The sequence below is a fragment of the Schistocerca serialis genome, chromosome 1 (assembly GCF_023864345.2).
Source record: "Schistocerca serialis cubense isolate TAMUIC-IGC-003099 chromosome 1, iqSchSeri2.2, whole genome shotgun sequence".
In the NCBI taxonomy this organism is placed as follows: domain Eukaryota; kingdom Metazoa; phylum Arthropoda; class Insecta; order Orthoptera; family Acrididae; genus Schistocerca; species Schistocerca serialis.
This window is the reverse complement of record NC_064638.1, coordinates 970,278,476-970,294,850: the sequence shown is the minus strand read 5'-3', so window position 1 is coordinate 970,294,850 and position 16,375 is coordinate 970,278,476. Positions and strand designations below refer to the sequence as shown.

At 39.8% G+C, this 16,375-nt stretch overlaps 1 protein-coding gene across 1 annotated transcript in view; it reads left to right on the top strand.

The window, feature by feature from the left end:
• LOC126412913 (DNA-directed RNA polymerase I subunit RPA1) overlaps positions 1 to 16,375 on the top strand; it is a 298,986-nt gene that overhangs the window by 264,258 nt on the left and 18,353 nt on the right. Inside the window, exon 30 of the mRNA XM_050082804.1 lies at positions 14,098 to 14,208. Coding sequence (XP_049938761.1) covers positions 14,098 to 14,208 — 111 coding nt within the window. The remainder of the gene's footprint in view (positions 1 to 14,097; positions 14,209 to 16,375) is intronic.

The window sequence follows — 16,375 nt, the reverse complement described above, 5'->3', positions numbered from 1 at the left end:
AAAGTTGTCTGATGAGATTACAGGAGGAGGAATAGAAGTCTACATGATCCAGTGTTAAAATCAGAATTAAAAATAGCTTTGGACAACTTAAGATCAAATAAGGTGGAAGAGATAGATAACATTCCATCAAAATTCCTAAAATCATTGGGGGAAGTGGCAACGAAATGAATATTTATATTGGTGTGTAGACTGATTGAGGCTGGCGATATACCATCAGACTTTCGCAAAAACATCATCCACACAATTTTGAAGACAGCAAGAGCCAGCACGTGTGAGAATTAATGTACAATCAGATTAACAGCTCATGCATCCAAATCACTGGCAAGAATAATATACAGAAGAATGGAAAATAAAATTTAGCAACCTAAAGGTGATTATCATTTTGTCTTTAGGAAAGATAAAAGACACCAGAGAGGCAGTTCTGACATTGTGATTGATGATGGAAGTGAGACTGTAGAAAAATCAAGACACATTGATAGGATATGTCAACCTCGAAAAAGCATTGACAATGTAAAATGGTGCAAGATGTGCAAAATTCTTAGAAAAATGGGGGGGGGGGGGGGGGGGGGGAGGTCTAAGGAAAGACCAGTAGTACAGAATATGTGCAAGAACCAAGAGGAACAATGAGACTGGAAGACGAAGAACAAACTGCTCATACGAGGACTATTCAGAAAGTAAGGAACGATAGGTCGTGAAATGGAAACCACATTGAAAATCAAAACTGTTTTATTTGCAACAGTTAAGCTACAACTTCCAGCTACTTATCTCCATAGTCACCGATCCAACTTAGATGTTTGTCATAGCGTTGTACCAACTTTTCAATACCCTCGTTATAGAAGGCAGCCCCCAGCGCTTCCCGCCAATTCTCTACACTGGCCTACAGCTCATTGTCTGTGCCAAAATGTTGTCTTCATAGCCAGTGGTTCATGTGAGCAGAGATGAAACTCAGAGGGAGTAAATTACGGGCTGTATTGTGGGCAATCAAACATTTCCAATTGAAAACGATGCTGGAGCATCTTCATTGCCCCTGCAGAATCCGGCTGAGAATTGTCTTGAAGAAGAAAACGCACAACAGTTATGTAATGTTGGCTGCGTAGCTTCAGGCGAAATTTCTCACCAGGCCCTCTTACTTGGCAGGAGATACTATTGTTCTAGGTATCTTCATGTGCTCCCTGTGTGCTCAGAACTAAAAAGAACAACATAATACGATTGACGGGCGTACTAGACACAATGCCCAACACACCTGTGCAAAATTTCATCGGATTTTCATTGTGGTTTCCATTTTGTGCCCGATTGTCCCTTACTTTCTGAATAATCTTCATATTAAAAACGGTGTAAGATAGGGATGCAATCCTTTATCCCTCCTGTTCAATCTACACATCAAAGAATCAATGACGGAAATACAAGAAAGATTCAAGAGTGGGACATTGCTATCCTCAGTGAAAGTGAAGAGTAGTTACAGGATGTGTTGAACATAATGAACAGTCTATTGAGTACAGAATATGGACTGATAGAAAATTGAAGAAAGATGAAAGTAAAGAGAGAACTAGCAGAAATGAGAATAGCGAGAAACTTAACATTGGAACTGGGAATCACGAAGTAGATTAAGTGAAGGAATCCTGCCACCTGGGCAGTAAAATAACCCTAGCCAGCAAAATATCCCATGATAGACAGAGCAAGGAGGACACAAAAAGCAGTCTAGTTCTAGTAAGAAAGGCTTTCCTGGTCAAGAGAAATCTGCTAGTATCACACACAGTTCCCAATTTGAGGAAGATGCTTCTGAGAAGGTAAATTTGGAGCACAGCATTGTATGGTAGTGAAACATGCACTTTGGGAAAACCAGAATGGAAGAGAATCAAAGCCTTTGAGAAGTGGTGCTACAGAACAATGTTGAAAATTATGTGGACTGGTAAGGAAATTATTGAGGAGGATCTCCGCAGATTTGGCAAGGAAAGGAACAGATGAAAACACTGGCAAGAAGGGACAGGATGACAGGTCACCTTTTACGACTTCTAGTAATAACTATCATGGTGCTAGAGTGTGCTGTAGAGGGTAATACAGGGTGTATATGACCCAGGACAACCAGGAGATCCGGGAAATACTCGGGAATATTTTCATCCGGGACAAAACCGGGAAAAACCTGGGAATTTTTTAGAAATCTGGGAATTTTTCAGTGTTTTAGTTTTCTGTTAAATTTTTGTAATTTTGACTGGTAAGAACCGATACTCTAACGAAGGATATTACTGTATCCCACTACTGCAGAACAACACTTCAACAATAAAACATAAACGAAAGAAAGAAACGAAAATAACTTAAATTCCAAAGGAAACGTGCCATATACAACAACGACACACAGTGCTCATGCAAGCGTGTGCCAACAGCAAAATGTGTCAAAGGCCTTAGGAAGACTACACAGTGCTTCATAACAACAAATTGCCTCCGATGAGCGTGAAGTCACAATTGTTTACATTAGATTTGTTTTAGCAGCTACGAGCAGGCTCATGCACATGTGCAGTTGAGTCGCGTTTGAGCACTAGATTCTCCCGCATCTGGCTACAGAAATGTGGCTGTTGGCTGTGCAAGCACTCGTAGCAGGCAGCTAGATGCTACCGGGAAAAGGGGGCACCAAATTCATATTCTTGAGGAAAAAAGCTTGTTTCACAAAGCTCTTAGCATCCAGTGCATGTTGGTCTATCGATTATTGATATGATTTTGAAACGTATCCCTGTTCGTTCTTGAACATTTTTGAACACATTTTAAGTTGATTTCTGAATGAATCATAAGTTGATTTTTTAATGCGTGCATAGTGTACGTGATGTCTCTGTCAGGAGGATCCTCGTCACATCTAGAAATAAACTTTCTGCAGGCAAAAGGGGACGAGGCTATACGAGTTGAGGGAGTAAAGCCGAACGGGTGAATGCCAATTGCTGTCTGATTATGTGGTTGATTGAGTTTGTGAATTATCAGCGTTGTTATAATTACTAGTGAAATCCATAGATTCAGACTACGAGGATGGAAATAAACGACTAACAGGAATAACAAGTGAGGAAGATTACGTATTATCTTCTTGACGTATCCAAGGAAATGAAATTTTGACAGAAAATTTTTGGCCACATCGCTACACTAGTAAGGATCAGTTGTACAGTCCCTGGCTAGCAGCTGCGTAAGTTCTATTCTGGAAGTAACGCGGAAAACATGTTGTACGAACATTTAACAACGCCTAACCAGAGAATAATCGCGAGATAACTAAACCTGTGATTCTGGCTGGGTTAGTGAAGTTAATCGGCTAACAAATTTTGACAATGGCAGGAATAGCTACAGAACTGGTGATGACAAGACCTATTTGTTAGAGCGAAGAAGGAGAAGAAATGGGGACATCACACAAATTATGGAAGAATAAGACGATTCCAAATTTATATAAAAATTTCGTAATACTACTTTATGATCTCATGCTTGAGAAACTGGTGCGTATGAATGAAATGTATAACTACTTCCTAACATAAAGCTTTTTGCTTGTAGTAGGCCAAATAGGCATTTGATATTGGTACTTCGTGAATTATATTTTGTCGTGTTATAAAAATGACCATTTGTGCCAAAACAGTCTCGTTTATTTGATGTGTGTTACAAAATTGCTGCAATATTAGAAATGCCTATTTTGTTTTATCTAGCAGACAATGACAAAATAGACGTAATCAGATCGAGAAACCACACCAGTCTTGCGTATTATTTGTATGGTCAGCTTTTTCCGTATTAGATAACATTTCAATTTTTCATGTAGCAAAATGTTTCACGAACTTTGGTGAGATAATAGATTCTTTCCCAGAAAGGAAAGCATGCCATGTAAAGCTGTAGCAAGAGTAGAGAGAAAAAAAATGCTTGGAGCTCAGGATTGTAGAAATGTGTACTTTCCTGCTTGTCTCTTTATCTTGTCTTTATTGGTTTTATGTATCCTATATTTAATTTTATGTCACACAAAACAGCAAGTTATTAGCTAACAGGCAATAAAGAGTGCAAATTTTCTGAAGAGTTCTTGTTCTCCCGATTAGAGATAATCCCATTCGCTATTAATTGCGAGATTTTTTTACAAGAGGGGCAGGCTGTCAAACCAGCTGACTGGGAGCAGGAGAAGCACCACAGGAAATTTCAATTTCCACTGTCCTGAATATAGTTTGATGACATCCATTACAAAGTATATACGTTTCAATTCCACAGAGAAATACAGTGATGTGCGATAGAAGAATGCTGTCTGAAGAGGCGTGGTACTGCACTTTGGCACACTTACGACCAAATAACATGTCTTACATTTCCTGGAACACATTTGTTTTATGTTTCAGACTTTCCAAAAGACGTGCGCTACAAGATGAACATATTTTTGAAAATTCGATTTTTTTTTTAGTATTGATTCGGTCAGCAAATATCGTAGGTCCGGGACTGATGTGCAGAGCAGTCTGAGTTATAGTGACTCTTGTTTACATTTAGTGATTTTGCTGTTTCCCCTTCGTTACTCTCATGTCTAATGAAAACAAAACGGATATCTGTGGCCAGGCACTTTCAAGTGAATTAAAATAAATTCACATAATTCCGGAAGGCTAAAATATGTTATTAGTTTCAGATTTTATTTTATTTCCACCTTTCTGACAGTCAAGCATTAATCGCCTTGCAGAACAATGAAGTTATTTTTGTCTGTTTGCTAAAGAAATTTGACTTTTATTAACCTTTTCGGCAGAGGCAGTCAATGTATTTGAAACGAAATGCTTAATTCCACAGTACTGGTTAGTTTCAATTGTTCGCTGCATTTCATGTGCACGTTTTCATCTTTCAAGTACGTATGGCATTATGCCATAATAAAGAACCAAACATGAAATAAATACGGCACTGGTGCTCCAAGAAAATTTGCGTCCCAGAAACCACACTGAAAAGCTTAATATCAGGTTGAAATCTACTTCACTGAGAATCTGGATATACGAATGTGCACTTTAAGTATGCGTTTTAAATGTGCACATTTTAGTATGGTTCACGAAATTCCGAAGCTCTTGGAGTATCCTCTGTTGTCTTGATTCTTTTATTACATAATGTGTGATCTTTCAATGTTTTGCACGCACATACGTATGGGCTTCCTGCGTCATGGTAGCCGCGCAAACGCGGTGTTGCCTGTTATCTGCACTCTCTGGCAACTGCTGAAATGAAGATATTTTTAACAGGTCGCGGGAAAATATTGCGAATGGTGATTTGAAAAGCATTTCTTTCAAAGTAAATATCCTTTTACGTAAGTTGAACTGTGTGCGAGAATGTACTATGAATTCCTTAAATTACAGATCGTTTGACTCTCATTTAAAAATCAACTCTTTGATGACAAGCCATTTAGAATTTTGAACCCTGAATATCAGACATTTATGTCATTGTTAAAAATTTTACTGGCACATTTGTGTGATATATCTTAAAGTGTAACACGCGCAAAAAAGGTCAACATTATATGCGAAAGCTTAGCTTCTCTTGTAACTTATTAACCATAGAGACCAATATTATATGTGAACGCTTAGCTTTTCTTGTAGCAACACTATGTATATTAATTTAAACTATTAACTCCCCTGTTTGTGTGTTCGTGCTACTTAACAGTGACGTTGCTGTTGGCTGACTACATCACGTGTCCTATGCTCTGAATATCCGCTGTCATCGGCTGGCGAGATCACGTGACATGAGCTATGACTGGCTTACAAAAGCATATCGCAATCTCAATTTCAATGATTTGGAAAGTAACATGTGGTGTTTGGTGTAATTCCAATGTATACTTTCGTAATATGAAAATATGCAGCGTACATATTGCTGCACATCAAAGATATTTCCAAAACGTGTCTTTTTCTGTGAGTTTCGTTTTCTATTGTGCCAGGAAATTCAACGACCGTGTATAAACCCATAACCATTCAAAGGATTGATATGTTTTGCGGGGAAAGTATACTGTCACTTAACACGGAAAAAGTGTGTTTTCACCTGGGAGAAAGTGTATTTTTAACCTGGAAATCTGGGAAAAATTTGGGGAACTTTTTTTCCTTGTCCGCGTATACATCCTGTAATAACTGTAAGAGGAAGACAGAAATTGGAATACATCCAGAAAATAATTGATGGTGTTGGTTGTAATTGCTACACCGGGATGAAAAGGTTTGCACAGGAGAATAACTCGTGGCAGGCTGCATCAAACCAGTCAGAAGACTGATAAGATTTCTGGATGTGGTGACAGGTAATCAAAGCCCTGGTGAAGGATGTGGTTCAGTTGTTCCATTACAGGATGATACTGGGTGACAAGGGGGCACACCTTTCTAGCTGATTGTCGGGATTGTTGGGCACATTAGGGATGTGAGAGGATATGGCTTGGGAAATCAGTTTGTGGACTAGATTTGGGTTACTCAAGAGATGTTCAGCATACTGGGAAAGGAAATTCTCATTACTTCAGATATGCCACTCACAAGTGGCCAGGCTGTATGAGAATGATTTTTTTACTGATTTCACATACCAACTCTGCTACGGTCACTGTACAGCTTTTTATGTTGGCATGACAACCAACCAGCTGTCCACCAGAATGAATGGCCACCTCCCAGCTGTAGCCAAGAACGAAGTTGACCACCCAGTGCCACAACATGCAGCTGAGCAAACACGCTGGAGTTCAGTGGCTGCTTCACAACCCAGGCCATCTGGCTCTTCCAGCAACAGCTTTTCTGATTTACGCAGATGGGAATTATCCTTGCAACACATTATTTGCTTCACCAACTCTTCTGACCTCAATCTCTGCTAATCCACTCTTCTTACACCTGCATCCAGCAGTTTCCCTCTCTTCTGTCCTATCATCTCATCTCAGTCCACCTCCCTCTCACTTTCATCGTGTGCCACATCTCACTGGCTCCCAAACCCATACATCAAATGCCTAGCCCATGCAAGTACCATCCCTCCCTCCTGGATTCTAGCCAGCTAACCTGGAGCTTCCTTCCAAGCCACTAGCTACCTGTTCCGAACCCCTCTTCCTGCCTCCTACCTCTGTCTCCCCCTCTACCAACCCTGTTGGACTCAATCCCCACCCCCTCCACCCCGCCCCTCCACCCCTCCCCTCCGCCCTCCCCTCCACCTCTCCCCTCTGCCCCTCCACCCCTCCCCTCCACCCCACCCCACCCACCCCACAATAGTCCAACTGTCCACAACGTAGGATCATAGGTGTTTGCGTTTTGTACATCCTAGCTCAACGAAGAACTTACTCTGAAAGCTAGCAAGTTTCTTTCTTTCTTTCTCAGATAAATTTCAGTCATCAGTTGCAAATGAATTTTATTATCTTCACCAGTCTCGACAGATTACTTTCTAATCTTCAGAAGCCAACAATATCAGGTATATTATAAATCTTTAGGCCTTAGCGATATGTTTATGTGAAGAATAAAAAGTATATTACAGGAACTTACTTAGTTTAGCAGACATTCAATACTTTCTTCATAGAAGAATTATGCCATGGTATGTTCAGAAACTTTCATGTTGTGTATGATTATTTTAAGCAGCATTTGACAATTTACAATAACTGAGTCAGATTTATGTATCTGTTGAGCTGCCAGCAAGGAACATATATAAAAGCATATATAAAAAATATAACCAAGGCATGCAGAGACATTATATATGATACATTTGAAAAATCATGACCAACAATTCCAATATATGAAAGGTATGGGCTAATTTTCACATTTTATAAGAGATGATATGTTATCAAAATAGTGTCCATTTTGTAATGCAAGTTGATAATTCAACAAATCTTTTGAGTTTAGATGAGAATGTTTGTGTATTTCAAAGTCTTCTTAAAAGCTTCATTTTATACCCCCGTCAATTGTATGTAAAATTTTCTTGTTAAGCGAGGATGGCGGAGGAGGTGTGTGTTTCTCTATTTTAAGATGTTATGCAAAACTTGACTTAAACGATTCTTGCCATCTTTGTTGAGCAAGTGCTTGTGTAGATGACAAATTAATTTTTTGAAACTGGTAAAGGTAATAAAATTTATTTGCAACTAATGACTAAAATTTATTTTGAAAAAATAATTCTACAGTTGTTGAAAATTACAGCCATGAATGAAATAGGTTTAATTCTGTTCTGTGCCTGTTGATAACTCGGTGCCTCTGTTGTTCATTGACTGATCTTCTTTAATCTTCTTTTATTTACAAAGTTCACCTTCTTTCAAAAAGTTCTTTTTGAAAAATAAGTTATTTGATAGAAATTGTGTTCAGGTTTTATTAATGCCTAGTTATCTATCACTTGTTGTGACTTAATTTCATAAGTTTGACCTGCAGCCTTTTGAATGATTAGCTTTTTTGGTTATTTACTCCCCTCCCCCCGCCCTCCCCGCCCTCTTCCTCACCTGGATTTTTGGGAAATAATTTAGCTTGATGTCTTACGTTCGATCTTCCTTATCACAGTAGCAGAAACTTGTAGAATTTTTAACATTTTGGTAAGGTACAATCATGCTGTGGACATCATTAATGGTTTTTCTTTTTTATGTTTGTGATCTAAATGTACTACAAACTGCTTGAGATAAAATACTTTCATGAAAACTAGTCACTTCGATTTATCAGTTGGTAGTTTTAACAGATCTTACCAGACTGAAATGCTGAACTATAATGATCTATAAAAAAAATCCTTTTCAAACAAAGTGATCCATCTGTAACATACTGTAGTGGACCAAAGATAGCTGCGGAGGAACGAGAGTGAAACAAGAGCAGTTCTTGCTTGTCAGGATGGGTTCAAATGTTCCTATGGGCACGCTAACATCTGTAGAGGGTTTGAGTGTCAGTTGTGGTATGTGGGTAAGTGACAGACAGACCAGCAGTGGACATACACACACAGTCCTCTATTGAATCATTCAGCGTCATTCTTCCATGAACTTGAACAAGTCTTTAATTAAAGTAAAGTAAAGTCATATTGCATGAATGACTGGGAGATCCTGAAGGGCTGGTTCAGCCGCCTAATTGGAAAGGCTTTCCCTATTCTTAACACCCGCAGACTTCTTTCTTCATGGAGTATGAGGTCTGTGTGCAAATGTATATCTCTTAAGCATAGGTGACTAGTGTGTGTGTGTGTGTGTGTGTGTGTGTGTGTGTGTGTGTGTGTGTGTGTGTGTGTACCTTTTAGCCTGCTAAGTGTAGTGTCATGTTCATGTTGGAGATGATGAGAGAAGGGGGAGGTTGAAAGCCAGCGCCCGCACATAGACTCTCCTCTCGAAGAGCACTATGGGGGCCGCTTAGCTTATTGTCCCCATCTGATGGACAGATTACCATAACAGTGTCACATGGCTTCACTTCAAGAGACACTAAGGAGAGCTTTGGTATTTAAATCAGGACATTGGCGCAAAGTCTGGCAATCGGAAACTTTATGCCACCACCTCTCCTCCTGGCAACCAAATACTGGCAGTAAAGATTTCTTCCATCACCAGGATTCGAACCGGCTTACCTCCAGGTCGAGTGCCACCGCATGGGCATACATTAGCGACCTCGGCCTCAGTGGTGGTTAGTAGTCTTTAATTATTCCGTCCAGTTAATATAGTCATTCAAGTGCATTTGGACCGATGTTGAAGAGCAGCATCTGGTACGGTGTTGGCTCCCCAGGTTCGCAGGCAGCCAGAGGTCCCTCATCTGTGACCCAATGGTGGCAGAGTTTCCAGCAAAGACAAGGATTGTGTTTGTGGCTCAAGTGTTGGGACCAGGTCAGTGGCTGGAGTGTAGTGCAATTAGTAGCATGTATCAACGTCACAGAAGTCAGTCAAGCTGGAGTGGCTTCTCAAAGGCTGGTCCCAGGGCACTGACTTTCGGAACAGTGTCGTCGAAGTCTTATTGCTGCTGAGGGCTACTAAACATGAATGGGCCATGGCCGGCTGCAGCCATTGTCCATGGCTTGTGGCCTGATTTCAATGCTTGTGGTCTGATAATACAGGCATGCAGTTCGGTGACAGCACCTGCTGTCTGGCTGTGGCCTCATTATGGTTTTGGGGTCTGGCTTCTGCTTGATGGTCTGCTGTAGTTTGGTCCTATTGTAATACCCTATTTGCCTGCTTTCTCTTCCAGGTGACTCAGCACAAATTGATTCATAGTTAATCTGCGCATGACTTCACTTGTAATTGATTAAATGCTCATCATCTCTGTGTTTGAACACTAGAAAGATGTCTCCTGGTCTCAAAATAAAGCCTCTCTCTATACTTCATAATATTAAGTTGACTCTCTAGTAGTGTATATTCGAATTCTTCACTGTAGTTAGCCGTGGCATCTTTTAGTATGCAATAATTTTTTATCAAAGTCCCATTTTCTTTTCTCTAAATAAATCCAATTATGGAAAGTCCATGATGGAATACTGACACTGTTACGAAAGGGGTAGGTAGATTGCTAATAAGCATGTGGTGGAGACACTGTGTCGCAGAGAGGGCACAACAAAAAGACAGCTAGACATTTGAACTTCTGGCCAGAAAGCCTTCTTCTAAAGCAGAACACTCTCTCCCTCCCCCCCTCTACCTCTTGGCCCCTCGCCCCTCTACCTCCCCCTCTCTCCCTCCCCCCTCTCTCCCTCCTTCCCCCCTCTCTCCCTCCTTCCCCCCTCTCTCCCTCCCCCCTCTCCCCCTCCTTCCCCCTCCCTCTCTCCCCCCTCTCTCCCTCCTTCCCCCTCCCTCTCTCCCCCCTCTCTCCCTCCTTCCCCCTCCCTCTCTCCCCCTTCTCTCTCTCTCTCTCTCTCTCTCTCTCTCTCTCTCTCTCTGACACACACACACACATACATACATACATACATATTCACTCTTGACCACTGTCTTTGGCTGGAGACAGCGGTCGCACACACGTGTGTGTGTGTGTGTGTGTGTGTGTGTGTGTGTGTGTGTGTGTGTGTGTGTGTGTGTGTTCTACTTTAATAGAAGCCCTTTTGGCCAAAAGCTCAAATGTATATCAGTCATTTTGTTGTTCCCCTCTGCAACTCAAGGTCTGCTCTACATGCTGAGTAGCAGTCTTATAAGAAGCCAACTTTAGAGACAATTTGGCTTCAAGTCCGAGATGCTGGATTGTACTTTCTCTTCTAAACTACTGTTAAATTTCTACTTCTGGGCTGGGGCCAGAGCTTATGTAAGGTCGTAATATGACATCTTTATAAATTTACGAAATTAACTGTGAATGGTTTATTTTTTGTTTTTACATAGTATTCTTGAATCGTGCTTCTCTGTAGTCTTTACTTCTTGGCTTGTAGCTCTACTAACATTTCCTTGAGTACCTGTAACGTATCTGAAAATTCATCCTTCAATTTTGCGATCTCGTGCATACTATTAGCAATATTTCACTTCATATCATTTATCATCTGTTGACTCCAACCCATTTCATCATCACCGTTTATACATGCATCGTCATATTGATATCATTTCAAGTTTTACCTAAAAGTCCTCCAGCACTTTTGATCCAATGGCTACCTTTTCCTTCGTCTCATCAAGCCTCTCAGATAGCTCTTGCACATTCTTATAACCTTAGTCTACTCTAATCTCTAACTCTGGGGTAGGCAACACGTCGATTGCGATCGACTGGTAGATTGCAAGTTTTTGTTTGGTAGATCACTTGAGCAGTAAGAGTGCAGAAAAAAAAAATGTTGAATAAAAATGACAGTTATTTCTTGTAGAGCTGAAAATGTGTGCTCATTCGACACAGGTGTGTTCCATTTGTTAACAAGTGCGCAGAACTGGTACTAATGTCCATCGTGAACAGTTAAAACCATGTTGATCATACCTAATCATGTTTCTTAGATTAGTGCAATTGACTGCCACTCATTAATATGTTATTTCATTTATCTTTGCACATTATTGGTTCGGTACATGTCAGGAAATGCCGATGAGATTCATGCGGTTTCAGTGCACATTATTGTTTTGTAATAGCAGAAATAGCACATGCTTTCATTTGTTGTGTCAAGCTACTATGGCATTTGCAAAAAAGAGAAATGTGAGATCTATTTGAACACTGTGCACACAAGTGTGAATACTGAGTTTCCTTTATAGTGTGAACTGAGAAAAGAAAAAAAATCATGAAACTTAATCAGTTAAGTTTTCAGCAATATCTGATCATGAAACGAGTTGCTGCTTCTTATCACGTTTTGAATGTATTGACGATTAGGAGGAAACCCTTTGAGGATAGTAAATTCATTGAAGAAGCATTTTCAGAAGCTGCTAGTGAGTTGCTTCAGAATATCAAAAAGAAGTCTGAAATAGGGGCTGCCATCATATCCCTTCATTTGTCATCAACAGTGATCATGAGAAGAGTTCAAACAATGTCTGATGTTTTTTCTCACTTGTAAAGACTTGGATGATGCAACAGGTACTGCTTAGTTGCCTGTTTCTGTGAGGATGATTTTTAATACCTTTACTGTTATCCAGAAGCTTGCAGTCATTACCACAGATTGGGCTGCAGTCTTAAGACTTTCTGAAAATTGTTGTCTTGCTCACTGCCAAAGAGGGGAAAGTTTTCCACAGTTTTGAACATACCACTGTATTTTACACCAGCAGTCTCTTTGTGGAAAGTTTTTAAATTCAAATGAAACTATTAAAACTGTTGTGAAGGTAGTCAACAAAATTAGGTCTCTCTCTGAGAAAACTTTTCCAAGATGTGGCAGAGGAACTCAAACTGCAGTATGAAAATCTGTTACTTGCACCCAAAATCAGTTAGCTCAGCAAGGCAAAAGCACTTCGTTTCTACCATCTTTTACTGGCCGTCAAACTGTTTGTGCAAGAATCGGAAGAGAATAGTCTGTTAGCTTCCACAGAAGGTCCTCTCTAGCTTAATAATTTTGCTTTCTTAGTTAACCTAACAGGAAAACTTCATGAGCTAAATCGAAAATTTCAAGATAACGATAAAGTTGAAGATTAGACATGGCTCAGCCACATCCTCAGGGTTGAGATTCTGGTAAAGTAAGGCTATAAGGACGGATCATAAGTCTTGCTTACATAGCTTCATCTGTGTCTGGTGATTCTTTATTCTTTTCACTCTTTTTTTTTTTAAACAGAATATGGAAGTACTGCTTCTGAAGACTCAAATGAGCAAATACACAGGGTGGTAATAATTAAATTTTTCTGCTGCTTCAGAGGACCTAAGTGGAAAACGAATGATCGTAGGACAATGAAACTTTGAGCACACATTTGTAAGGACATGCGGAACAGAAATAATGAATAAACCATTGAAAAAAATACATTTTAGTTCCCATGTAAAGGGTAATGTTTGTAATTGTGTACCATGCTTGTGTGCTGGGTTATAAACATTGCTCAATGTGACGACTATATGTGACGACTATCTGCACCCACAGTAGCCTGGAACCGCACTTAAGATTCCATTGCACAATTGTTTGCAGCATTTTTCAAATGGTGGACCATGGAATGTTCGGTTGTTGTGATAAAAATTGTGCACTGCTTGAAGATTGCACATTGCATGCAGCATTCTCAGCCACGGCACTGTTAACTACTCCAACAATTTGTGGCACAGATGGCTGCTGACCTCTCCCAGGTGCATTTCCCAAATCACCAGTTAATTCAAACTTCCGAATCATGTTCTTCAAGCCTGGTGCGGGAAGGGAATCTCTCCATGTTTCTTTAATGCCTTGATAGCTGCGAAGAGCAGCAACACTGTTGCTCATCATGCAGCGCACATTCTAAACACCATTCCTATCAAGTTGGGTACCCATACGGTAAATTGTTTTCTCTCTACACTTTCTATAGTAGCAGAAGTTTAATTATAACCATCCTGTACTATCATGAAACAGTTGTCAAAATACAAAGCTGTTTGTAGGAAATGTTTACAGGAGAATCTCGGATCAGTGGCAGATATTACCTCTGTAAATCCAGTTTCCTCAAAAAGAAGAAAAACTTTGCAGAACTTATTAATGACTGAAAATAAGCACCATAAACTAGGTTTTCCCCCCACTTTTAAATCACATATAGCTATAACCATGGGTGCTACAAATATGGCATTATCTAGCTAATTGAAGTAATTGTGTATTTTTTGAATCAAAATTCTTGTTTTTTTTTTTTTTTTCTTTATGTAAAAATATGTTGTATTACATATTTTGTTGTTGTTACAGGGAATAGCAAAATACGACAACATTTTGGATTTAAATCATCTGTATTCAAATGACATTTATCAAGTTTCACAGAAATATGGCATAGAAGCAGCCAGGATTATCATAGTAAAGGTGAGCTTGCACATCCTCAAAAAAGATAAAAAAAGTTTAGAATTTACAAAAAAATTAAGAAACTTGTGGCATTTAATTGAGTTAGATTGAGAGTAGCTGTAGCAACATTCCAAAGGTGACACAACTGAATCACTAAATTTTTAACAATGTTTCCAGTTAAGTGGAGATTTTGGTTGGGGTAATATATTTTATAATAAGGGACCATTTATCTACAGATTTTGTGGTGCAGAATTGTACATATGAAGTACTGAGAGATTTTTCTGTTGACTTGTATTTAGTCCAGAATTATATCTTATGGAAGACATTCCTGTGTATTTGTATTCATATAAACAACCAAACTAAAATAAATGAAGTGAGAGCAGTTGGCAACGTAAGTGCAAGAGTAGGTTGTTCCAATGCAGCCTCACAATCTGTAGTTGTTGGCAGAAGTCAGAAGTCGTCGGAGCTATTGCCAACATAGACTGACTACTTCTGTGCATCATTTCTACCATAGCAAACACTCTGTATTACATGCAAAGTCTGCTGACACTGATGAACAGCACTGTCTCCTGCGAATTTCCTCACACCGTGGCTGCAAATATCCTACTCCCACAACTTTCAGTGGCAAAAATTGCAGACGCCGAAAAGTACTGATACAGCCAAATTTGAAAATGTTAAATAGGCGCAAGACCGCTACGGTCACAGGTTCAAATCCTGCCTCGGGCATGGATGTTTGTGATGTCCTTAGGTTAGTTAGGTTTAACTAGTTCTAAGTTCTAGGGGACTAATGACCTCAGCAGTTGAGTCCCATAGTGCTCAGAGCCATTTTTTTTGTTAAATAGGGAGAGAGAACATATAAACAGGTCATTTTAACATGTGTTTAATGCATTTTGAACTGGAACTTCCAAAAATAGACATATTGGGTTGCCTCATAAGTTCACTCCCCTTGCATTACAATGAAATTGCAAAAAACACATGAGAACACACCTCCCCACAGCACAGCTACGTGGGAACACACCTCCCCACAGCACAGCTAAGACAGATTGGTTGCTGGCCTGTCTGCTTACACACTTCACACACATACCGTGTACAATATAACTAAGAAGACGGATCAATTTTGTAAAAAAACTATTTATTTCTTTCACTATACATCATTACTGTCGGCAGTGTATTGCCATTTCTCGGGAAATTTTATAAATGCTATTCTTCCAAAATGTGAGTGTTTTTGGATTGATGAACTCTTTGAGGATCAATCTGCACTCCTCCAAAGAGGTAAGGCATTTGCCTTTCAGGACATTCTGCAGGAAACGGAATAGATGAAAGTTAGAAGGAGCAATGTCTAGTGAATACAGTGGTTGTGGTAAGGCATCCGACTCAAAAGAATGGAACTTTTGACGGGTTACCGCAGAGGTATGTGGTCTGGCATTGTCATGATGAGAGACTAAAGATGAGATCATGTCCCAAATTTGGTCATTCCTCATTAGTGGCTGCCTTGAGACAAGCCAGCTGCAAACAGTATTTATTGGAAGTGATAGTTTCATTTGGAAGAAGTTATACAGGATGCCTTTGTAATCACATCCGATGCATAGCAGAACCTGTCTGGGATGCAGCCTTGGCCTAGGAAGTGATAGTGGTGGCTGCCCTGTCTTGTTGCACAATTTACTCTTCTGGGCTGGTACATGATCCACTTCTCTCATCTCCAGTTACTAGCCATTCCAGAAAAGAAGCATTTGATAGTGTCTCAGTAATTAATCACAGATGGACTAATGCTGAATTGAATTCGCTTAACTCAGTTCATGAGGAACCCATACATCGCAAATATTTGCGTAACCCAGCTTCTTCAAGTTTCTGGCTACAGTAGCACAAGTGACATTGAGCTCCAGCACCAGCACCCGTGTTGTTATTTGTGAATTGTTAGCAATTATGTCACTAAGCCATTCAATGTCTGTAACTGTTGGCTGTTCAGATTGAGGTTTGTCTGTTAGGGGGAAATTCCCAGATCAGAATTGAGTAAACTTCTTTTGACATGATCAAGCCGTTACTGGATTGGCCCTGTAGACAGAAAAAACCTTCTGCCGGCATTGTGAGGCAGTTTTCCCTTAATGATAGTAAAACAGCATAAATTGTTGTTAATTGTTCCTTCTTGATCTCTATATCTTGTAAACACACATTCACACTGTTACATCCA